This window comes from Anomaloglossus baeobatrachus, chromosome 11 (assembly GCF_048569485.1).
Source record: "Anomaloglossus baeobatrachus isolate aAnoBae1 chromosome 11, aAnoBae1.hap1, whole genome shotgun sequence".
NCBI classification, from domain to species: Eukaryota; Metazoa; Chordata; class Amphibia; order Anura; family Aromobatidae; genus Anomaloglossus; species Anomaloglossus baeobatrachus.
Genome location: NC_134363.1, coordinates 192,600,628 through 192,624,850, shown reverse-complemented (window position 1 = coordinate 192,624,850; position 24,223 = coordinate 192,600,628). Strand labels below are relative to the sequence as shown.

Below are 24,223 nucleotides of genomic sequence, written 5' to 3'. Positions count from 1 at the left end.
ATACATGGTGTGTTTGTGGAGCGGATACATGGTGTGTGTGTGGAGCGGATACATGGTGTGTGTATGGAGCGGATACATGGTGTGTGTATGGAGCGGATACATGGTGTGTGTATGGAGCGGATACATGGTGTGTGTATGGAGCGGATACATGGTGTGTGTATGGAGCGGATACATGGTGTGTGTATGGAGCGGATACATGGTGTGTGTATGGAGCGGATACGTGGTGTGTGTATGGAGCGGATACATGGTGTGTGTATGGAGCGGATACATGGTGTGTGTATGGAGCGGATACATGGTGTGTGTATGGAGCGGATACATGGTGTGTGTGTGGAGCGGATACATGGTGTGTGTATGGAGCGGATACGTGGTGTGTGTATGGAGCGGATACGTGGTGTGTGTATGGAGCGGATACATGGTGTGTGTATGGAGCGGATACATGGTGTGTGTATGGAGCGGATACATGGTGTGTGTATGGAGCAGATACATGGTGTGTATATGGAGCGGATACATGACCCGTGTATACGCTCCATGCACATGGCTCTGCTCTACGAGTGACACAAACTTTTCTTCATAGAAGACTATATGCATTATAATTTGCAGCAAAAAATAAAATAAAGAATCAGCAAATTTTACACAAATGCACAAAAGCCACAAAACTCATAATAGCCAGGAAGGTTCCAATGACGTCTTATCTCAGAGTCACATCATAAAATGATATTCTGACATTTCCCAGCATTCTCCAGGGCAAATACAGAAAAAGCCTCATTCTGTTACATGAACACAGCAGCGGCAGCAATGCGGCTATATATACTCCACTAAAGGAAGCAAGTGTCAATCAAACATACCAGCAACCAATCTAATATTAGCCATCACCAGCGTGCACCACTGATTAGTGCGGACACCACGGCCACAGATTACCAGGTCCACTTCTGCTAACACGATAATTGCCTGAGCTGAAGTCACTCCTTATCATCAAACACCAGAGGAGGTTTTGGCGGCTAATTCCATCCCTCTATCAACATGAGAGAGGGTGCAAACATGCAGGGGGGGGGGGGCGGTTATATCTGGGGGGGGCGGTTACCATTAACATTTGGTGGATGAAAACTGCAGGTAAGTGTGTCCAGACAAGACTGCTTCTGGCGGCCATGAGACAATGCTTCCCATCTGAAGAGTACACGGGAGGCCACGGATGGTGGGAGGCGTGACCCCGAGCCGCACATGCCTCACAAGCACCTGACTTTGCCCCTGGGCATAGAGCTCTGTAAATGCTGCGATAATGTCCAGAGTTATTAGAAGCGAGTCAGATTCTTGGCGTTCCCAGGGATTTAGCACGTAACAATCACCTTCTCATCATGAAGAGCGACTTTACCTCTTAGGAAAGTCATTTCCACAGACATAAGGCATAATATACCGCCATAACGAGTGCTGGGAGCAGGACACGCAGCACATTACATTCATATGATCTCCCAATAATACCCCTAGAGAAGCCTCAGGATGGTCAAGAACATTAAGGCTATGTGTCCACAGTAAAAGGTCCCTGCGGATTTTTTTGCCTGAAAATCCGCAACTTTCGCGGCAAATCCGCACCCGCGGATTTGCCGCGGATTTACCGCGGATTTACCGCGGATTTGCCGCGGATTTTGATGCGGATTTTATTTTTTTTTTTTTCCCCATTCAAAACAGAAAATCCGCACCAAATCCGCACCAAACAATTGACATGCTGCAGTTTGTTCCGCATCAAAATCCGCGGCAAAATCCGCAGCGGAAAAATCCGCAGCATGGGCACAGCATTTCCAAAATGCCATTGAAATGGCTGGGGAGTAGCTGTGCTGCAGATTTTCGGCAAATCCGCGCTAAATCCGCGTCAAAATCCGCGATAAATCCTGTAGCGTGGGCACATAGCCTTAGGCTTTGTGCGCACTGGAAAATGGAATTTTCTCAAGAAAATTTCGCAGGCATTGAAAGATTACCGCACCCGCGGTAAAAAAACGCGTCAAACCGCACCCGAAAACCGCATGCGGTTTGCTGAGGTTTTACCGCGGTATTGTTCGCGTTATTGCCGCGTGTGGTTTGGTACATGTGTTTTTGTTCAAATCAAAGTTTATTAGAATAGAAGAAGATAATCAAACAATTGCACAGCGCGCAGGCTGAGGGTATATATCCAAGCTAGCTGCTAAAAATACAACAGTTCTTTGACTACACCTGCGCCACTGGCGTTGGTACATGTGTTTTATTGCATTCAATGCAATAAAGCACATTGAAGAAAAAAAAACAAAACGCAAACATTTCCTTCTGAGATAGATAGATAGAGAAATAGACAGATAGAAGAATACATAGAGGGATAGACAGACAGACAGATAGAGGACAGATGGCTGCATTTCTCAGGGTCGGCAGTGAGTTCACATTACCGGCCGTGGGAAATGCCCTGTGGTTACCTCTGCTGTTTCGCTGCGAGGCTGCATTCAGCGCTGTGTCAGTGTCAGTCGCGGCTGGATGTAAGCAGCGCAGGACGTGGATTACGCCGGAGCTGTGTGTTGGGGGGGTTAATAAACAGGTGAACGAGGCTTTTTTGTGTTTTATTTAAAATAAAGGATTTTTCTGTGTGTTTATTCACTTTACTTACGGGTTGATCATGTCAGCTGTCTCATAGACGCTGCCATGATCAAGCCTGGACTTAGTGGCGGCGATCCACCGCCATTAACTCCTTATTACCTGGATCACCACTGCATCACGGCATCTAGAAGAGCTGGGGACACTCCGGTACTGCCGCATAATGCATGCGACAGTCCCGGGGCAGCTGCGGCTGATATTCTCGGCTGCAGGAGGTGGGAGGGAGGCGGGGGACATTAACCCTGCCCCTCGCCCTCCCCAGCCTGAAAATACGGGCCGCCGCTGTGTGCTTACCTCGGCTGGCCGGTAAAAATACAGTGGAGCACACGTGTTTTTTTTTCTATATTTCCGTTTGATTTCTATGTGTATTCTAGATGTCTGTGTTCTGTGTCTGTGATGTGTATGCGTGTCTTTACTCTCTGCTCCGCTTCCTCTTCCTGTCATAATGACATCACTTCCCTGCAAACCGCAGGCAGCGATGTACATTACCGCAGGTAAACCGCGAAATACCGCAGGGAATAACATAGCAAAACGCAGTGAACCGCACAGAATTTGCTGCCTGCGTTATTCCCTGCGGGATTTCACGATTACATTGCAGTCAATGGAGTGACATCCCACAGCGACATGCGGAAAAGAAGTGACATGCAATTGTTTCTGCTGCAGGAATCCCGCAGCAAAACATGCAGCTGTCAAATTCCGCCTAGTGCGCATAGCGTTTTTTTTTCCCATAGGTTTTGCTGGTGATTCACTGCACAGATGTTATGAACATTTTCTGCAGCGAAACATGCAGCAAAACCGCAGGAAATCCGCGGCAAAAACCGGCAAGTGCGCACAGGGCCTTAAAGGGGATTTTCAGTGTCTAAGAATCCGGCTGCTAGTTGCTTTTAAAAAAAACAAACAAACCGTACTTTACTCACCCTCCCCGGATCCAGTGCTTGGCCCCCAATGTTAGGCTGGTTTCACATTGCGTTTTTACCTACGTTTAGTGGTCCCATCGGAGTATCCGTCCAAACACCCCCACAAAATGTGTTTCAGACGTATGTGCCAATGGAGCCATTGACTATAATGGAGCAGACGGAGTCAGCGTGTGTCTGTCTTGCACCATTTTCGGGCGCATGCGCTTTCTGCAGGCGGATAGCCAGACGTAGTCTAATGGTGCAAGACAGAGCCCACACTGACTCCATCTGCTCCATTATAGTCAAGGGCCCCGTCGGCGCATGCGTCCGAAACACGTTTTGCGGTGGTGTTTGGACGGATACTCCGACGGGACCACTGAACGTAGGTAAAAACGCAATGTGAAACCAGCCTTACTCAGAGTGTCTGTTACTGTCTTCAGCGCTGCAGACAATCAGTGATGTCAGAGGCACTGAGCAGCTTATTCCATCCCCCGGCAAACCCACAGTGCTCAGTTATCAGCTGCAGTCCTCCAGACATGACATCAGCGCTGCAGACAATCAGTGATGTCAGAGGCACTGAGCAGCTTGTGCCGTCCTCAGGGAGACGCGCTAGACTCAGTTTTCAGCTGCAGTCCTCCTGACGTGACATCAGCGCTGCAGACAATTTGTGATGTCAGAGGCATTGAGCAGCTTGTACCGTCCTCAGGCAGACCAGCTGCGCTCAGTTTTCAGCTGCAGTCCTCCTCACGTGACATCAGCGCTGCAGACAATCAGTGAGGTCAGAGGCACTGAGCAGCTTGTGCCGTCCTCAGGGAGACGCGCTAGGCTTAGTTATCAGCTGCAGTCCTCCTGACGTGACATCAGCGCTGCAGACAATCAGTGAGGTCAGAGGCACTGAGCAGCTTGTGCCGTCATCAGGCAGACCAGCTGCGCTCAGTTTTCAGCTGCAGTCCTCCTGACGTGACATCAGCGCTGCAGACAATCAGTGAGGTCAGAGGCACTGAGCAGCTTGTGCCGTCCTCAGGGAGACGCGCTAGGCTTAGTTATCAGCTGCAGTCCTCCTGACGTGACATCAGCGCTGCAGACAATCAGTGAGGTCAGAGGCACTGAGCAGCTTGTGCCGTCATCAGGCAGACCAGCTGCGCTCAGTTTTCAGCTGCAGTCCTCCTGACGTGACATCAGCGCTGCAGACAATCAGTGAGGTCAGAGGCACTGAGCAGCTTGTGCCGTCCTCAGGGAGACGCGCTAGGCTCAGTTATCAGCTGCAGTCCTCCGGACGTGACATCAGCGCTGCAGACAATCAGTGAGGTCAGAGGCACTGAGCAGCTTGTGCCGTCCTCAGGGAGACGCGCTAGGCTCAGTTATCAGCTGCAGTCCTCCTGACGTGACATCAGCGCTGCAGACAATCAGTGAGGTCAGAGGCACTGAGCAGCTTGTGCCGTCCTCAGGGAGACGCGCTAGGCTCAGTTATCAGCTGCAGTCCTCCTGACGTGACATCAGCGCTGCAGACAATCAGTGAGGTCAGAGGCACTGAGAATGAGCAGCTTGTGCCGTCCTCAGGGAGACGCGCTAGGCTTAGTTATCAGCTGCAGTCCTCCTGACGTGACGTCTGTGCTGTATACAACAGAAACCAGGAGCAGCAGCAGAGAATCAGCCCTGGACCCAGGTGAGTGAATAAATAACAATTTGTGTTATTTGTTAAAACCACCTGCAGCCCAGGAAGAGAGATATAAAATAAATATATATAAAAAAAAAAACCACACACACAACAGAAAATCCCTTTAAGAGTTACAAAAATGGTATATACATAGATATTCTCTTTACACATTTGAGGTTCCCGCCCAGAATGAAGCAGATTATAATCCAGCTCTTTACTGACAGGATTTACAGTTTGCAGATAACTATGCCTAATAGAGTAAAAAGGTGGAAATCCAGCATAAGGCATCGTGCCCATGATCAGAGTGTTTTCCCTGCATCCAAAGCGCTGCGTTGTACAGTACAAGCACAGTGGATGGGATTTTTAGAAATCCTGTGCACACTGTGTATATATGGCCCGCAGAGAAAACTGACCTGTGGTTTTCAGAGCCACAATCATGTCAGTTCTTTGCTGCAGAGTCGCAAGCGTCCTCCGCAGGGAACACAAGCAGGAGACCGCAGCGCCCCAAACCAGGATCCTGGGCTCGGGCGGCTGCGTTCTCCTGCGAAAGAGACTTGCGGCCCCGCAGGTCAGGACCAGCCACCTCCAGGACCCAGCGGGTCCTGATCGTGAGCACGTACACCAATAAGCACCTATGGTGCAATCTTACATATAGATTCATTTCATGAGGGTCAGTATGCCTTTTACCACGTACTGAACCTACAAATGCCGAACAGGTGATGGAAAATGTAACATCAGTACTCACAGTTGTGGGGTCACAAGAAATCTTGGTGGCTGCGGATTTGGTTTCATTCTGTAAATCAGAGGTGTAAAAACAAAGTTAAATATTAACCAAAGATATTTAATATTGTTTGAGATATTTCTGCTTTTCCACAAATGAAGCATAATCATTAATAACAAGCGCTACGTCTCCACAGAATATAAAGGTAAATTATGGAGGGTCTTCATGCTCGCGGTTATCTCTCACATGATCAGGATTCGTGTTTTCCCTGCGTTGTACAGTGGACGCACAGTGGATGGATATAGACCTCTCCGGCCACTCGCTTCTGTTCTATGCAGTGTAAACTGACCTGCGCAGCGGCTGACCGAGCCGCAACATGTCACTTTATTATGGCGGAGACATGAGTGTTCTGGACGGGAGAACACGGCAAACATACGCTACGCCCAACATCATGGGCACGGACGCTGCGTTTTCCAGTGGAGAACACCCGCATCTCTGTAAGAGGAATGATGCTGTGTCTAGAAAGCAGTCACTCTCGATCCTGTGCACATACCCTTAAAGGGAAACGGTCACCAGGTTTTTGCTACATCATCTGAGAGCAGTGTAATGTAGGGAAGGAGACCCTGATTCCAGCGATGTGTCACTTAGTTTACTGGATGCAGCAGTTGTGACACAGAGTTCTTAGCTGTAGCAGAGCTTAGATAGTTAACACCACCCGCACCACAGCTCTCTGTACTGTACATGGTCTATAGACAGTGAGCTGCTTATCAGAGAAGGCAGCGTGGTCGAACTAGGTCTCAGACGCAGCTGCAGTCTGAGCAGTGATAATCGTCTGGTGATAAAACCATCATTGTAAGCAAACAACAGCACACAGCTTGATAAGTAACACATTGCTGAATGTAACGCTGTCTCCAGATTACATAGAAAAACCTGCTGACAGATTCCCTTTAGAGAGGAGTGAAAGGCGGTGGATATAGGTCATACAATGAAAGCCTAGTGAGATAACTTGCTGTTTGAAAACGGTTTATCTGTGTGAATATACAGTATATGCCAGTAAAGCTTTTAGCCTAAATTATTTCCATACATCCTCATTCTCCAGAAAGAAGTCAAAAGAGAGTGTCTTTTTGGCATTCAACTGGCCTCTAAAGATTATCGCACACGTTCTGCTCGCCAATAGTGGACTGGCCTCACTAGCATCACTCCGCGCCTGCAGTCAGGAATACAACACTGCTGCCCTCCACTTTACTGCCGCAGCAATGGTAGTCTGTGCCAAGATACTTTACATGTTAAGAATATGGAAAGCAAAGAAACAATATTTTACCTGTGGGGCACATATCCCGAGTCTGCCACCGCACTGGATAATTGTGAAAATCTGAAATTTAAAAATTGCAACAAAATTAATGACAGACTCTTAAGCTATATTCACACTGTGCATCTTAAGATGCAGGGTTTTTGGCCACCAAAAACGCACAAAAGAACGCATGTATTTTTGCTCCGTTTTTACCGCATTTGCCCAATGCAAATCTATTGACTAGAAGGGCTCAAAAACGCTGGAAAAAAATGCAAAAATAATTGGCACGCTGCATCTTCAAAACACAGCCAAGATGAAGCAAAAAAAATGCACTGTGTGGACAGCAAAATAGAAATCTCATAGACTTTGCTGGGAAAAGGAAATGCGTGCATTTAGGTGCACCTTTCTGACCTCAAAAATGCACCAAAAACGCAGTAAAACATGCAGTGTCAGTGTGTGAACAGCCGTAGGGTAAGGACACACGGCAAGTAAAATGGTGAGTAAAATCGCATTACGCTCGGACCAATGTTACTCTATGGGGTCGCTCCCATGTGCGGGTGGATTCCGATTTGTTTTCAATCACACCCGAAGGGCAGTGCGATAATCGCATTAGCTGATGATGGAGGAGATTAGTCCCTCCCTCTCCTCCGCAGCTGTGATCTGATCGCAGGATCGCATCACTGTATAATGACCCTCGGCTCACACTCCAGCAGAGCGGGAGGTGGGGGTCATTAACGCATCCAACGCGCTCACATCAGATGATAAATGCCCATGTGTCCTTAGCCTTACAGATGTACATTGACATTTCCATCATATAAGGAGAAACATGAGCCCCTCAAAGGGCCATAGTAAACTGCTTGTACATTTATGTGTAGCGGGAACAGTGAATCTGCGACTTGTGCAGACGCATACTTAGGCTTTGTGCCCACGGGCGCTCGTAACTGCGGATGTATCCGCTGGTACGAGCGCATGTTTCCCGCAGCTGCCGGCCGGCCTCCGCAGCTATTTTTAGCTGCTAGATTACAGCAAAATAGCTGCGGGAAACATGCGGAGATTCATGCGGTTTACCTGCGGACGTCCCGGCCTCTTATCTCCATAGCGGAGGGCCGGGACATCCGCAGGTAATTCCGCATGAATAATTGACATGCAATTATACATGCGGATGCCTACATCCGCAGCATGTTCGGCAGCCGCACTTTCCGCAGCATGCACACAGCACTCCCCATGTCCCATAGGATAACATGGGGAGTGTCTGTACATGCTAAAACCTGCGGATTTATCTGGAAAATCCAGAAAAATCAGCAGGTTTTCCGCGGCAAAATCCGCAGAAACAAGGTCCCGTGGGCACATAGCCTTATACAATCATATTCAATTGCCAAGGAACAAGTGTGTAGATCACTCCCTAAAGAACCAGGAGTTTTTCCTAATGCAAGTGGAGCGCACTTTGGTCTAATTATGACAATACGAGTTCCTAGTACAAGATGTGAATCTGAAACACGTCCAACTGTGACAACATTTCCAGATAAAAAATTTTGGGAGGAGAAAGTCATTAATGATACAAATATCACAGGTTAGAACGTTGATGAGGAGCTGTCATTAATAAGGACAGGTAAAAATATTACACCCCCAGGGATAAAGGAGTCGTCCAGCAGAACAGAAATATCCTCCACTGTGTTAGGAAGATCAATGGCACTTTAATACACTACATGTGCCCAGTGTCCCCGCTTTGGGTCCCTATGGCTGTCCTTGCAGCTCCAGTGCAAGGTTGGTTCAATACATGTATTAACTTTGTGTCTGCATATGGCCAGCGATGTGTATGGAGGGGACTGGCTGACCCTTCATTTCACTTCTGTGTCATGATTGAGATGGGAACTGGCTTAGCTACCAAAATCTCAAGCCATGGCGACTTGATGGATGAACGCTCTGTAGGAAGATAGATCTTGTGCCGCCACCAGGGTCTTCTCCGCCTAGATAGCTCCGCCAGGGTCTTCTCCGCCTAGATAGCTCCGCCAGGGTCTTCTCCGCCTAGATAGCTCCGCCAGGGTCTTCTCCGCCTAGATAGCTCCGCCAGGGTCTTCTCCGCCTAGATAGCTCCGCCAGGGTCTTCTCCGCCTAGATAGCTCCACCAGGGTCTTCTCCACAGTTTCCTGCAGATTGTATCAAGTCATTGGGTTGCCAGTCTTCCTCTTCGCCTTGTTCCTTCAATCTTTCTGGCCATGATGTCCTTCTCCAGTGATTGATCTCTTTGTATGGTGTGTAGACGAGTCGTAGCTTGGTGATCTTTGCTTCTAGTGACATGTCTGGCTTGAAGTACCATCCATGGTATTGAGAACATACTTCTTCAGCAGCACATTTCAATGGTGTTGATTCTTCTTCTGTCTTGTTTCTTTATCGCCCAGGTTTAGCATTCATATATTACTACACAAAAGACCAGACTACGGGTATATCACAAAAGTGAATACACCCCTCTTTTTATGAGACAACACTGCAGATCTGACACTTCGATACAATGTACAGTGTCAGTGTGCAGCTTGTATAACAGTATAAATCTGGTGCCTGCTAGATAACTCAACACACAGCCATTAATGCCTAAACCACTGGCAACAAAAATGAGTACACTCCTAAATGAAAATGGCCAAATTGTGCCCAATTAGTCATTCCCCTCCCCAATGTCATGTGACTCAGTGTTACAAGGTCTCTGGTGTATTACATTTGGTGTTATCGATCACACAGTCTTTCATACTTGTCGTTGGAAGTTCAACATGGCTCCTCCAGGCAAAGAATGGAATAAACACGGATCCTGTCCAGTCCTTGGGCCATTTCCCAGTTGTCCAGATCTGTTGACTCTGGCATGTGAAGACATCAACTGCAGCTTCATAAGACTTTATTAGCTCTATTGTAATATTGTCACATCCAGGTGCTTTGATTGCTGACAGAGGCTTTATCGCAACAATGACTTAGTGTTTTAAGATGTTTGGTTCACTATCATTTCCAGTCTCAGTTTCTTCCCTTATACGGAGTTGTTCTTGTAGAGGTGTTCTGTGTATTCTCTCCATCTTTCCTTGATCTGTCCTGACTCAGTTTGTCCCGTTTCCCTCCTTCATTCCCACTCTTGGTTGGGGGCTTTCTTTGTATCTGTTTGATTTTTGGGGTCTTCCTGGGCTTGTCCTTCAGATGCTCATTTTCTATCTCTGTACATATCTTTTGGTAAGAAAGTTCTTTGTCTGCTTGAATGGCTCCTTGGTCTTCTAATGATGTTGTCTATGACCTTTGGTCATTCGTCTTTCTTCAATGATCTTTAGGGTCTTCTTCTCTTACCCATCGCTGGCTGCGGGGGTCTCTTCTGCCTCTTGTTTATTTTCTAGCTTTTTCAGTAATAATAGTGTTTGTAGGTGTCCATAATTCCTCAGACTTTGTTTCTTCGGTGTCCAGAGGTTTAAATCAGTTGTGCATAGAGTTGATCGGACTCGTGGAAGTTTGGTTTGGCGGCTTCAGCCGGACCTTAGAGAAGGTTCGATTTGGAGCTTCGGCTTGACCTGAACCCCAATGGAAATCAGTAATTGGGCAGTTCTGGTCTCCGCCCACATGCAGCCAGCCATAAACAGAAGACTTCCGGGGGAGGGTAAGCAGGGTTTTTATTTTCTTGTTTGGTGCACACTATATCTGATCACGCTGTTGTTACCCCCAGTGTGAGCTGATCAGACACTGCAAGTCGCTAACACTGGGCTGAGCACCGAGCGCACTCGAGCACAGCGATGTTCACGTGAGTGGTTTGCAAACATAAAGCACCCGAACTCAGATTTTTAGTAAGGCCTGTGTTTGATACGAACACTGAACCTCAGGTTTGCTCATCTCTAGCTCTACAGGCAGTTCCAAAATACTTCAGGTATGTTGGTCAAATCGAAGTTGGAAACAACCTGTTGTCTAGTCCTTTTGTGCAGCTTGATTAATCTTTGCTGTCAAAAGTTGATGATCAGTTCCACAGTCAGCTGCTGGCTTTGTTCTTGCAGTAATGATCAACGACCTCCATCTTTGTAGAACATATCGATTCTTTTAGGCCCCATTCCAGGATGTCCAAGAAGGTGTTTATGATGGACAGTTGATTTTTCATACAAAAGTCAATGAATCTTCTTCCAGCCTTATTTTGTTCACAGAGTCCAAAGTTGCCAACAATGATTTCATGTTTTCCGTGGCCCACTTTGGCATTCAGGTCTCCCATGATAGTAAGTCATGTTTTGGCGTCTTGTCGATTTCCTCTTGAACTTGATTGTAAAATAGATCAACATCTTCCTCCTCGGCATCAGCTGTTGGTGCGTAGACTTGTAAAATTGCGACATGGATTGGCGCTTCTTGTAGTCGTACCGAGACGACTATCACTGACTGCTTTGTACCTCAGGACAGTGACGGACAATTTTCAATTGAGAATAAAAGCTACACCATTTGTTCTTTGGACCCAATGTTCAATTGACTGGATATTGATTACCCATCTTCAACTTCTTAACGACAAAATTATTTATTTGCTTTTGAACTTTTGTTATTTTTTTCCCTTTTGCCAAGAGCCATAACTTCTTTAGTTTGGCATCAACAGCCATATGAAGATCTGTACTTTTGAATGACAAAATTTATTTTACCATATAATTTACTGAAAACAGGAAAAATGTTGTTGTATGTATTTTTTGTTGTACTGGATAAATAAAAAAAATCTGTTAAAAAAGTTTTGCCATCGCCACTATATAACTATTTTTCAGTCGATTTCCTGGGTGAGTTTTTATAATTACTATTTTGTGGGTCCAAATATGTTTTTAGGAAGGGTTGTAGGTGATGTGAATACCACTTTCAAATCCTTCTGCATAAAAAAACAAAACAGCGATATTTTTATATTTTATTGCTTCAGTCACACGTGGAGTAAGTTCATTTTATTTCATTTTTTAAATCTCAGTTGTATTATAGGAAGAGGATGGCTTCAGTTTGATTTTTACATATTTTAAGGCCTCGTGCACATGCTGCGTTTTTTTTTGCCGCATTTTTGGGTGCAGCTTGGGTCACCAAACTACACGCGCTTTCTTCCCCAGGAAAGTCTATGAGATTTCAGTCTTGCAGTCCACGCGTTGCAGCTTTTTTTGGCTGCATCTTTGTGGTGACCACAAAACTGCAGCATGTCAATTCTTTCTGCGTTTTTGAGCCCTTCCAGGCATAGATTTTACTTCTAAAACGCTTGCGTTTTTGAGCCACAAGGTGAAATTCTGTGGTTACCATAAAGATGCATCGTGCAGACATAGCCTAAGACTATATGCGCACACTGCATCTTTTACTGCATTTTTTGTGAAGTTTCTTGTGACAAAAGATGCACCCACATGCACGCATTTCCTTCCCCCAGCAAAGTCTATGAGATTTCTATTTTGTTGTCCGCACTGGGCATCTTTTTTGGCTTCGTTTTTGAAGACGCAGTCAAAATGCAGCAGGTCAATTCTTTTTGCGTTTTGGAGAACTGGCGGATCAATCCTCTACTGTCTCTGGGTCAGCTGGGGATTGATCCTTGGTATCTGGCCAGATGCTGGTCCCCATATACAGTCTATGTGGACCAGAATCCAGCGCAAAGGGGTAGGAGCAAGCACTTCATACTTACCTAATCACTGGGGCAGCCGCTCATTTAGTTCCCGGAAAGTCACCGCTAATCGCCTGAACCTCACAGTGGGCAGTCATGTTCTATGGTGCTTGCTGTGAGCTTCAGATGTAGCAGTGCTGGAAGCGCCGTGGGACCTTGTGTGGATTATGTTGGACCTGCAGAGGTGTTTTGGGGGTTAATAAAGTGGTGAAAGAGGATGCTTTTCTCTTATTTCAAATAAAGGATTTTTAGGGTGTTTGTGTTTAATTACTTTCACTTACAGATTAGTGATGGGTCGGGGTCTCACAGACACCTGCCATTACTAATCTAGGGCTTAGTGGCAGGTGTGGGCTGCCATTAGCTCCTTATTACCCAGATTGTCACCGCACCAGGGCAACGGAAGAGCTGGGTCCAGCACCAGAAATGGCGCATCTAATGGATGCACCACTTCTGGGGCAGCTGCAGGCTGCTATTTTTAGCCTGGAGAGGGCCAAATAACCATTGGCCTTCCCAACCTAATAATATCAGCCACAAGTTGTGTCCTGCACCTTGGCTGGTTTTAGAAAAATGTGGAGACCTCACGTCATTATTTATTTATTTTTTAAATAAATCAAATAAAAAGCGTGGGATCCCCTCTATTTTTCATAATGAGCCAAGGTACAGCAAACAGCTGACGGCTGCAGCCCACACCTGCTGCTGTTCCTGTGCTGGATATGAAAAATGTGGGGGACCCCAAGTTATTTTTTTTACCAAAAAATAATTAAAAAAACAGCCGGCTAAGTCAGCTAATCCCTCTATCGAGCTATTCTGTTATTTCTATCTAATTTACTTTTACTTTCTATCTATTTTATATGTTCTCTCTCTGCTATCTATTTTAGCTATCAATTATCCTATCATATTTTGTTTCTCCTTTAAAAAATGCATTAACAAAATGCATCAAACCGTCATGCGTTTTTTGGGCCACTGTGACCATAGGATAAAAAGATGCACTCAGGATGTACGCAGGAAAAGATTTAGCGTGCGCATATAGCCTAAAGGAGGCTTTACACGCTGCGACATCGCTAATGCGGAGTCGTTGGGGTCACGGAATTTGTGACGCACATCCGGCCGCATTAGAAATGTTGCTGCGTGTGACACCGATGAGCGATTTTGCATCGTTGCAAAAACATGCAAAATCGCTCATCGGTGACATGGGGGACCATTCTCGATTATCGTTACTGCAGCAGTAACGATGTAGTTCGTCGCTCCTGCGGCAGCACACACTGCTATGTGTGACGCCGCAGGAACGAGGAACCTCTCCTTACCTGCCTCCCGGCCGCTATGAGGAAGGAAGGAGGTGGGCGGGATGTTCCGGCCACTCATCTCCGCCCCTCCGTTTCTATTGGGCGGCCGCTCCTTAGAAAGGAGGCGGTTCGCCGGTCACAGCGACGTCGCCGGGCAGGTAAGTATGTGTGACGGGTCTGCGCGATGTTGTGCGGCACGGGCAGCGATTTGCCCCTGTCGCACAACAGATGGGGGCGGGTACCCACGCTAGCGATATCGGGACCGATATCGCAGCGTGTAAAGTAGCCTTGAGAGTCCCCTTAGGGGACTTGAACTGTTTTGCCTGCTTATACAATACCCTGCAATACTACAGTTTATTGCTTATGTATAATTGTCTCCTATTCATAAATCGGCTCTCTAGATTTGGAGACTTTAGTTTGACCGCTTCTGATCTTCCCCTTTGGCACAATCAGTCTCTTCCATCTCTACAGTTTCAGATCCTCACTTGTGGAGTGTCCCGAGAGGATTAGGTGTTTATGCAATGTGTATGCACTTTGTTCTTTTGCACAACTGCAGGAAACCTTTGGTATCCCTCGCTCGCATATGTTTAGGTACTTTCAGCTGATGCCTGGCGCTAACAGATACACCTTTAATCTCTATCTCATCGTACCCAGTATTCTTAGATCGCTGGTTCGTAACGGGTTGACATCTCTATATACACATCTTTTGTCGGCCAAGGTTGGTTCTTCCCCAATGCCAGTGGAGGTGGGATGGCTACCTAATTTACTTATTGTGGGTAGAGGACTGGCAGGATGTGATTTGCTCCCATTCTGTGGCCTCGCTGGCGAGAACAATAAACTGATCCAGCTTTATATTATGTATCAAGATGTGCAGCATCTTTTACCATCATTACCATTTTTCAAGTGCAGTCTTTTGGAATAGGATATAGTTTTTCCCCCAATACCCTCTTTTTGATTAATATTTTTTGGTTGCTGTCCTCTTTATTGTCAATCCCTATATTGTGTGAATCCAAGATGTTGTTATTTGGGGTGTTTGATGGAAAACAGTGGCAGCATCACACATGAATCTTTCTCAGAGAGACCATATTCTTAGCCATCCTCGGATAGTTGATAGACCTCCTACAATGAGCAGATAGAAGGCCCTGGCTATGATTAACGCTTTTATATCTTTCAGAACAGAAGATGTCCACCTACTTTTTAAAAGCTCTGGGCTCTTTGGGTGGACAGTCTCCTAAACCCTTGACCATCGGGTATCGCAGTACTTAACTGTAATTGTTGTTGAGTTCCTATTTTGTTACATGTGCTCTGTTTTATTCCATCGCCTCAGCCTGGTGTTGTGGACCTGATACCAGTACTCCTCAGGCGTTTGGGTCTCTCTGATAGTCCTGGGCTCTTATCTAGCTGGAGACTCCTAGACTGTAATAATAGGACTTCTGTTTTGTATATGTATCCACTTACTTGATTGCATATGAATGCATCTTGTTTGTACAGGCTGTGGTTTTAGTTCTCACCATTGAACTTTGCTTCCTAACAGCACTTATATAATACCATCATACAACCTGCAAACACTCGCTGGATAGTATGAAGCTGGCATTCTACTGATGAATAATGGATATCAATTTACAAACTCCATCCTGTAATTCACATATATCAGGCATCTTACTAAACTTATCCAGGGTATATACATGCAATAAATGGAAGCTGTACAGTCACAGCAATCAAATCTATTAGGCTACTTTCACACTTAATTTCCTTCCGTCACAATCCGCCCTTTTGGAAAACAGCGGAATCCGTCAACGGATTCCGCTGTTTCCCATAGACTTGTATGGATGACAGATTGTGCCAAAAGTACCTGCGTTGCTTCCACTGGCCGACGCTGCGTTGCGTCCGGCGGGCGGGCGGAACGCAGCATGTAACGTTTTTTGAGCGTCGGAATCTTCTATTTTTCACTGCGCATGCTCATCCTTTTTTTTTTTTTTTTTTTTTTTAAAATCACAGAAACTTTATTTTGTCTCTCGGTGGCCGAATGTTCAGCTGGGCACCCGGCATGTGAGAGCGTTCAGCTGGGCGCCCGGCATGTGAGAGCGATCAGCTGGGCACCCGGCATGTGAGAGCGTCCAGCTGGGCGCCCGGCATGTGAGAGCGATCAGCTGGGCGCCCGGCATGTGAGAGCGTTCAGCTGGGCGCCCGGCATGTGAGAGCGTTCAGCTGGGCGCCCGGCATGTGAGAGCGTTCAGCTGGGCGCCCGGCATGTGAGAGCGTTCAGCTGGGCGCCCGGCATGTGAGAGCGTTCAGCTGGGCGCCCGGCATGTGAGAGCGTTCAGCTGGGCGCCCGGCATGTGAGAGCGTTCAGCTGGGCGCCCGGCATGTGAGAGCGTTCAGCTGGGCGCCCGGCCGCCGGCATGTGAGAGCGTTCAGCTGGGCGCCCGGCCGCCGGCATGTGAGAGCGTTCAGCTGGGCGCCCGGCCGCCGGCATGTGAGAGCGTTCAGCTGGGCGCCCGGCCGCCGGCATGTGAGAGCGTTCAGCTGGGCGCCCGGCCGCCGGCATGTGAGAGCGTTCAGCTGGGCGCCCGGCCGCCGGCATGTGAGAGCGTTCAGCTGGGCGCCCGGCCGCCGGCATGTGAGAGCGTTCAGCTGGGCGCCCGGCCGCCGGCATGTGAGAGCGTTCAGCTGGGCGCCCGGCCGCCGGCATGTGAGAGCGTTCAGCTGGGCGCCCGGCCGCCGGGTGATCAGCTGATTGTTCACAATAGTCTGCCGGTAAAACTGTAAAAAATACAAAAAAAAAAAAAAGCTTTCCGTTGTTTTGTACGATCCGTTGCATCCGTTGTGCTATTATATGCAACATATCCATTACATCTGTCACACAACGCAATGCAACGGATGCCGTTCTACACAAGTGTGAAACTAGCCTTACATATTAGCTTTATGTAAAGCAAAAACGTATTGATACTACTGGAATATATTCAACCTGCGCTAATCACGATGCATGCAGCGTCTTGTCCTGCAGTGCCTACATCTGTCCACCAGAGGGCACATTACAGCACATCTCTCACCCGCACACAAGCAAAGTGGACGGGATTAATAGAAATCTCATGTCCGCTCTGCTTATATTTACACTGTGGAATCTCACTTGTGGTGACTTTTTCCAAGTCGCAGATGTCCATTTCTCTTGTGTGGATGCTCAGTTTTCTGTGTGGACTTTCCCCATAGATTTGCATTAGATGTGAAAAATCCACAGGTTAAAGACATACATGCTCTTTTGGTGCATTAACACTGCAGAAACGCACTAATAAACTCATATAATCCGCACTTAATGATATCAATACCAGTAAGTTTCAAAAGCAAAGTAGTTTTAGGCCCTGTGCGCACACTGCGGTTTTTGCTGCAGAAAAGGTGCGTTTTTTGTTCATAAACGTCATGCAGTCCTTCCCCAGCAAAATAATAATAATAATAATAATAATAATCTTTATTTCTATAGCGCCAACATATTCCGTAGCGCTTTACAATTCAGGAGGATCATATACAAACAAGTAACAGTTATAGAAATACAATATTTAGAGGGGAAAAAAATACAACCCTGCTCGTGAGAGCTTACAATCTACAATGAGATGGGGGGAGAGGCAAGGTTCAAGTGCTTATTTACAATGACAATCCAACCATCTCACGGAAATGGGGCTGGATAATGGTTTCCTGGACCAGTGGGCCCGAGCCTTGAGATGCCTTTGGGTGCCATGGAGTTTGATGTGGAGCTATGTTGTGAGAGGTTGTAGAGGGACTATGTGAATCGAATCTGATTAGGGAGTGTGATAGGCCGCCCTAAAAAGATGCGTCTTTGAGAATCTATGAGAAATCCAAAATGCTGCGCGCACTGTATTTTTTTTCCGTACAGGTTTTGCTGCAGAATTTCTGCAGCAAAAAGCAGCATGTCACTTCATTTCCACAGGTACAGTACCTGCAGATTTGTCATTGATAATGATTCAAAACCGCAGGGACGAAACCGCGGAAAATCGACACCAAAACCGCAGAAAAAACGCAGCAAAACCGCATAGGGATTTTGGGTGTGTTTTTTTGCCGCAGGGGCAGTATTCTGCCAGAGGGTGCGTATTTTGCTTAAGAAATTCATCTACCCAGTGCACAAAGACCCTTGGGGTTCTGTTTGTCCTGGTCAGTTCCTTTTCTTTGCGGACCTACGGACAGGACCATCTTTCAATGTGTAGGATCGAATGGCACAAAAAAGCACATCCGTGTGCATCCGATCCTACAAAAAACACATCGGATGCCGTATGTCCGTTCCGTCCTTATGGAACATGTCCTATTCTGTTCCGCAATTGCGGACCGTGACTCAATACAAGTCAATGGGTCCGCAAAATCCCGGGAAGCCGCATGGAAGCCCTTCCACGTGGCTTCCATCACACTGCAGTGTATCAGCATCTGCGGGTATAATGAGCGCTGCAGTCAGGAGATTAGCTCAGATCATTACCTGCAGTGATGAAGTCCGCTGTACTCCTGACGTCAGCACTCGTCACTGCGTTCCTTGCCCGCAGCGATATCGCCTCAAGTCTCGCTGGTGCCTGTAATGTCACGATTAGTCACAGTCTCAGGTCGCCCGCGTGACTTACGGTGAGATCGCTGTGGGCATGGAACTCAGTGATGAGCGCTGACGTCACGAGTTCAGCAGAGTTCATCAGCGCAGGTAATGTACCTAGCTAACCTCATGACATCGGCGCTCGTTATGCCCTGCAGTGACCTGGCCTGACCTCATGATGTTAGCTCAGGTCACTGCTCTTCCAGCCAATGTGGAACATTCTGTTCTTCATTGACTGGGACAGTGAGTATGGATCGTCGTGGGACCCATTATTGGATTACACCGGACCCAGATTTCATTTTTCTTTCCAATAAATTAGTGAAAGAGATAATGTGTTGGGGAGTGTTTTTTTCAAATAAAAATTTGTTTGTCGTCTATTTTTTTTTTTTTTTATTACTGACTGGGTATGTGATGTCAGGTATCTGATAGACGCTTGACATCACTAACCCCATGGCTTGATGCCAAATGACATTACACAGCTGGAATTAACCCCATATATTACTCCGTTTGCCACCGCACCAGGGCAAAGGGCCAGGATTGGCACATCTAATGGATTTGCCACTTCTGGGGCGGCTGCGGCCTATTTTTAGGCTGGAGAGGGTCCAATAACTGTGGACCTCCCTAGTCTGAAAATACCAGACCACAGCTGTCTGCTTTACCTTGGCTGGTTATTTAATTTGGGGAAGGACCCCACGTTTTTTGTTTTAAATTATTTATTTAATTTAAAATAACAGCATGGGGTGCCCTCTGTTTTGGATTACCAGCCAAGGTGAAGCTGCCATCTGTGGTCTGCAGCCGTCTGCTTTACCCTAGCTGGCTACAAAAAGTAAGTGGGACTCCACGTCATTTTTTTTAAATTATTTATTTATTATTATTTGGCTATGTACAAGGCTAAACACCCTTTAGTGCCACATGAAAGGCACTAAAGGGTGCAAGATTACAAAAAGCAGGAAAGTAGGACATTATATATGCCTTTCTTAACTACATCTATCAATCCTCTAGATCTATCCAGCTATCTTTCTATCTTTTGACTGTATGTAACCCTCCTTCCATTTTCTTTGCCGTCCACAAAAAAAATGGAAGGCACACGGATGACACATGGACCGTATACTAAACGGATTTGGATGTCACATGGATGCATCCGTGGAAAAACAGGAACGTTTTAGGGGACCGCAAGAACGGGAAGGTCGTGTGAATGTAGCCTAAAGGCCCTGTCACACACACAGATAAATCTGCGGCAGATCTGTGGTTGCAGTGAAATTGTGGACAATCAGTGCCATGTTTGTGGCTGTGACCAAATGGAACAATATGTCCATGATTTCACTGCAACCACAGATCTGCCAAAGATTTATCTCTGTGTGTGACGGGGCCTTTACTTAAAAGATGACTCACCAAACAGACACAAACAACGCATCAAAAACACAATGAAAAAAATGCAAATAAACTAAGGTGCAGAAATTTTGCAGCATCAAGAACTCAACGAACACAGATTGTGGCCTTACAAATGCAGTTGCCACATTTTTGCACATAGCAGTTGTGGTCTGGCTATGTAGGTGTTGATCCCCCAATAAAAAGGACACCTGTGTTGTAGAGATCCAATCTGCCAGTCATGAAAAATCTAGTGCAGAAGCCATATGCAAATCAATCTGGAGGTGCATAGAGGCGCGTCCCTGCATGTGGAAGAGACGGTGCAGGTGCACAGACATGGGGCTAATCAGTCTGGAGGTGCATAGAGGCGCGTCCCTGCATGAGGAAGAGACGGTGCAGGTGCACAGACATGGGGCTAATCAGTCTGGAGGTGCACTGGGCGCGTCCCTGCATGTGGAAGAGACGGTGCAAGTGCACAGACATGGAGCTAATCAGTCTGGAGGTGCACAGACATGGGGCTAATCAGTCTGGAGGTGCACAGACATGGGGCTAATCAGTCTGGAGGTGCACAGACATGGAGCTAATCAGTGCGGAGGTGCACAGACATGGGGCTAATCAGTCTGGAGGTGCACAGACATGGGGCTAATCAGTCTGGAGGTGCACAGACATGGGGCTAATCAGTCTGGAGGTGCATAGAGGCGCGTCCCTGCATGAGGAAGAGACGGTGCAGGTGCACAGACATGGGGCTAATCAGTCTGGAGGTGCACAGACATGGAGCTAATCAGTCTGGAGGTGCACAGACATGGAGCTAATCAGTCTGGAGGTGCACAGACATGGGGCTAATCAGTCTGGAGGTGCACAGACATGGAGCTAATCAGTGCGGAGGTGCACAGACATGGGGCTAATCAGTCTGGAGGTGCACAGACATGGGGCTAATCAGTCTGGAGGTGCACAGACATGGGGCTAATCAGTCTGGAGGTGCACAGACATGGGGCTAATCAGTCTGGAGGTGCATAGAGGCGCGTCCCTGCATGAGGAAGAGACGGTGCAGGTGCACAGACATGGGGCTAATCAGTCTGGAGGTGCACAGACATGGAGCTAATCAGTCTGGAGGTGCACAGACATGGGGCTAATCAGTCTGGAGGTGCACAGACATGGGGCTAATCAGTCTGGAGGTGCACAGACATGGAGCTAATCAGTCTGGAGGTGCACAGACATGGAGCTAATCAGTCTGGAGGTGCACAGACATGGGGCTAATCAGTGTGGAGGTGCACAGACATGGGGCTAATCAGTGTGGAGGTGCACAGACATGGGGCTAATCAGTCTGGAGGTGCACAGACATGGAGCTAAACAGTCTGGAGGTGCACAGACATGGGGCTAATCAGTGTGGAGGTGCACAGACATGGGGCTAATCAGTCTGGAGGTGCACAGACATGGGGCTAATCAGTCTGGAGGTGCACAGACATGGAGCTAATCAGTCTGGAGGTGCACTGGGCGCGTCCCTGCATGTAGGAAAGATGGTGCAGGTGCACAGACATGGAGCTAATCAGTCTGGAGGTGCACTATGGGGCTCCCTGCATGTGGGAGAGATGGTGCAGATGCACAGACATGGAGCTAATCAGTCTGGAGGTGCATAGAGGCGCGTCCCTGCATGTGGAAGAGATGGTACAGGTGCACAGACATGGAGCTAAATCAGTCTGGTGGTGCACTGGGGCGTCCCTGCATGTGGAAGAGACGGTGCAGATGCACAGACATGGGGCTAATCAGTCTGGAGGTACACTGGGGCGTCCCTGCATGTAGGAGAGATGGTGCAGGTGCACAGACATGGGGCTAATCAGTCTGGAGGTGCACTATGGGGCTCCCTGCATGTGGGAGAGATGGTACAGGTGCACAGACATGGAGCTAATCAGTCTGAAGGTGCAATGGGGCGTCCCTGCATGTAGGAGAGATGGTGCAGGTGCACAGACATGGGGCTAATCAGTCTGGAGGTGCACTGGGCGCGTCCCTGCATGTAGGAGAGATGGTGCAGATGCACAGACATGGGGCTAATCAGTCTGGAGGTGCACTGGGGCGTCCCTGCATGTAGGAGAGATGGTGCAGGTGCACAGACATGGGGCTAATCAGTCTGGAGGTGCACTGGGGCGTCCCTGCATGTAGGAGAGATGGTGCAGGTGCACAGACATGGGGCTAATAAGTCTGGAGGTGCACTGGGGCGTCCCTGCATGTAGGAGAGATGGTGCAGGTGCACAGACATGGGGCTAATCAGTGTGGAGGTGCACAGACATGGGGCTAATCAGTGTGGAGGTGCACAGACATGGGGCTAATCAGTGTGGAGGTGCACAGACATGGGGCTAATCAGTGTGGAGGTGCACAGACATGGGGCTAATCAGTGTGGAGGTGCACAGACATGGGGCTAATCAGTGTGGAGGTGCACAGACATGGGGCTAATCAGTGTGGAGGTGCACAGACATGGGGCTAATCAGTGTGGAGGTGCACAGACATGGGGCTAATCAGTCTGGAGGTGCACAGACATGGGGCTAATCAGTCTGGAGGTGCACAGACATGGGGCTAATCAGTCTGGAGGTGCACAGACATGGGGCTAATCAGTCTGGAGGTGCACAGACATGGGGCTAATCAGTCTGGAGGTGCACAGACATGGGGCTAATCAGTCTGGAGGTGCACAGACATGGGGCTAATCAGTCTGGAGGTGCACAGACATGGGGCTAATCAGTCTGGAGGTGCACAGACATGGGGCTAATCAGTCTGGAGGTGCACAGACATGGGGCTAATCAGTCTGGAGGTGCACAGACATGGGGCTAATCAGTCTGGAGGTGCACTGGGCGCGTCCCTGCATGTAGGAAAGATGGTGCAGGTGTACAGACATGGGGCTAATCAGTCTGGAGGTGCACAGACATGGGGCTAATCAGTCTGGAGGTGCACAGACATGGGGCTAATCAGTCTGGAGGTGCACTGGGCGCGTCCCTGCATGTAGGAAAGATGGTGCAGGTGCAGACATGGGGCTAATCAGTCTGGAGGTGCACTGGGGTGTCCCTGCATGTAGGAGAGATGGTGCAGGTGCACACTGCACAGACATGGAGCTAATCAGTGTGTACACAAGACACTAGAGGTTAGCAGAAATGAGCCCCTTTAGGATATCCGCTGTACGTTTGAAATGTAAATCTAAAAAAATGTAAAACAAAAAAGGTATTACTATGTGCATAACTGCCTGAACGAATACATAACATTCATCCCACGAACAGGAATAAATGGAATAAAAGATCACTAACTCAGACAGTCCCAAAATGGAACCAATTAAAGAGTGAAAGGGACCCTGCTCCGGTCACCGGGGTCCTCGCCCCAGTTGCAGGGGGTGTGACGGGGACCCCAGTTGCGAGGGGGGGGGGACTGTGACAAGGACCCCACTCACTGGGGAGGGGGGGGGCAGGGGTGACGTGGACCCCAATTGTGGGGGGTGACAGGGAACCCTAGCAGTGAGGGGGGGGGGGGAGTTGATAGGGACCCCAGTCACGGGGAAGGGGGGGGGTTGGCGTGATGGGGACGCCAGTCACGGGGGGGGAGGGTTGTGTGACGGGGACCCCAGTCGCGGGGGGAGAGGGGTTGGCGGTGACGGAGACCACAGTCGCCGGGGAGGGGGCAGGGGTGACGGGGACCCCTGTCGCGGATGGAGGGGGCTGTCTGTGACGGAGACCCCAGTGGCGGTGGGGTGTGGTGACAGGGGTCCCCAGTCGAAGAGGGGTGGTGACGGGGGGGGGGGGGGGGACCCCTGTCGCGGGGGGTGACGGGATGATACTGGGGTACAGTACAGTGATGATCTCGGTGAGCCCGGGTCTTTCCACCATCTTTTTTTGACACCTGACGCTTATTACATAACACTGGTGTTTTTGGATATTATTGGCCTCTTTCCAAACCTGTAGTATAGTGTAGAACCACACGCTCCAGTATTTCCAGCCATGTCCCTCTGTACTTACTGGAGGCTCCGGAGCCGCTGCACCGACTGCTGAGTAACGGCCACTAATAACGACCGAACAGGAACTGACGAGCGGCGGCGGCTGCGCGGGAGAATGTCCGCGGTGTGAGGTGAGAGCGGGCGGGAGATCAGCGCCAGGTGTGACCCTGAGGTGAGGGAGGGATGGCGGACGGGAGGATGTCTGCGACCACGAGGTCAGGAAGCAAGTGAGGTGATGGC

At 48.3% G+C, this 24,223-nt stretch overlaps 1 protein-coding gene across 5 annotated transcripts in view; it reads right to left on the bottom strand.

The window, feature by feature from the left end:
* Positions 1 to 24,215, bottom strand: part of KCNJ5 (potassium inwardly rectifying channel subfamily J member 5) — an 89,014-nt gene extending 64,799 nt beyond the window's left edge. For 4 of the 5 annotated variants that reach the window (XM_075328718.1, XM_075328719.1, XM_075328720.1 and 1 more), the window contains exons 1-3: positions 23,946 to 24,015; positions 7,206 to 7,256; positions 5,909 to 5,956 (exon numbers count right to left, since the gene is read on the bottom strand). In XM_075328718.1, coding sequence (XP_075184833.1) covers positions 5,909 to 5,956; positions 7,206 to 7,256; positions 23,946 to 23,989 — 143 coding nt within the window. In that variant the 5' untranslated portion in view covers positions 23,990 to 24,015. Of the gene's footprint in view, positions 1 to 5,908; positions 5,957 to 7,205; positions 7,257 to 23,945 lie in introns of all 5 variants that reach the window. The other variant, XM_075328722.1, reaches the window with a different exon arrangement.
* Positions 24,216 to 24,223: the final 8 nt, after the last annotated feature.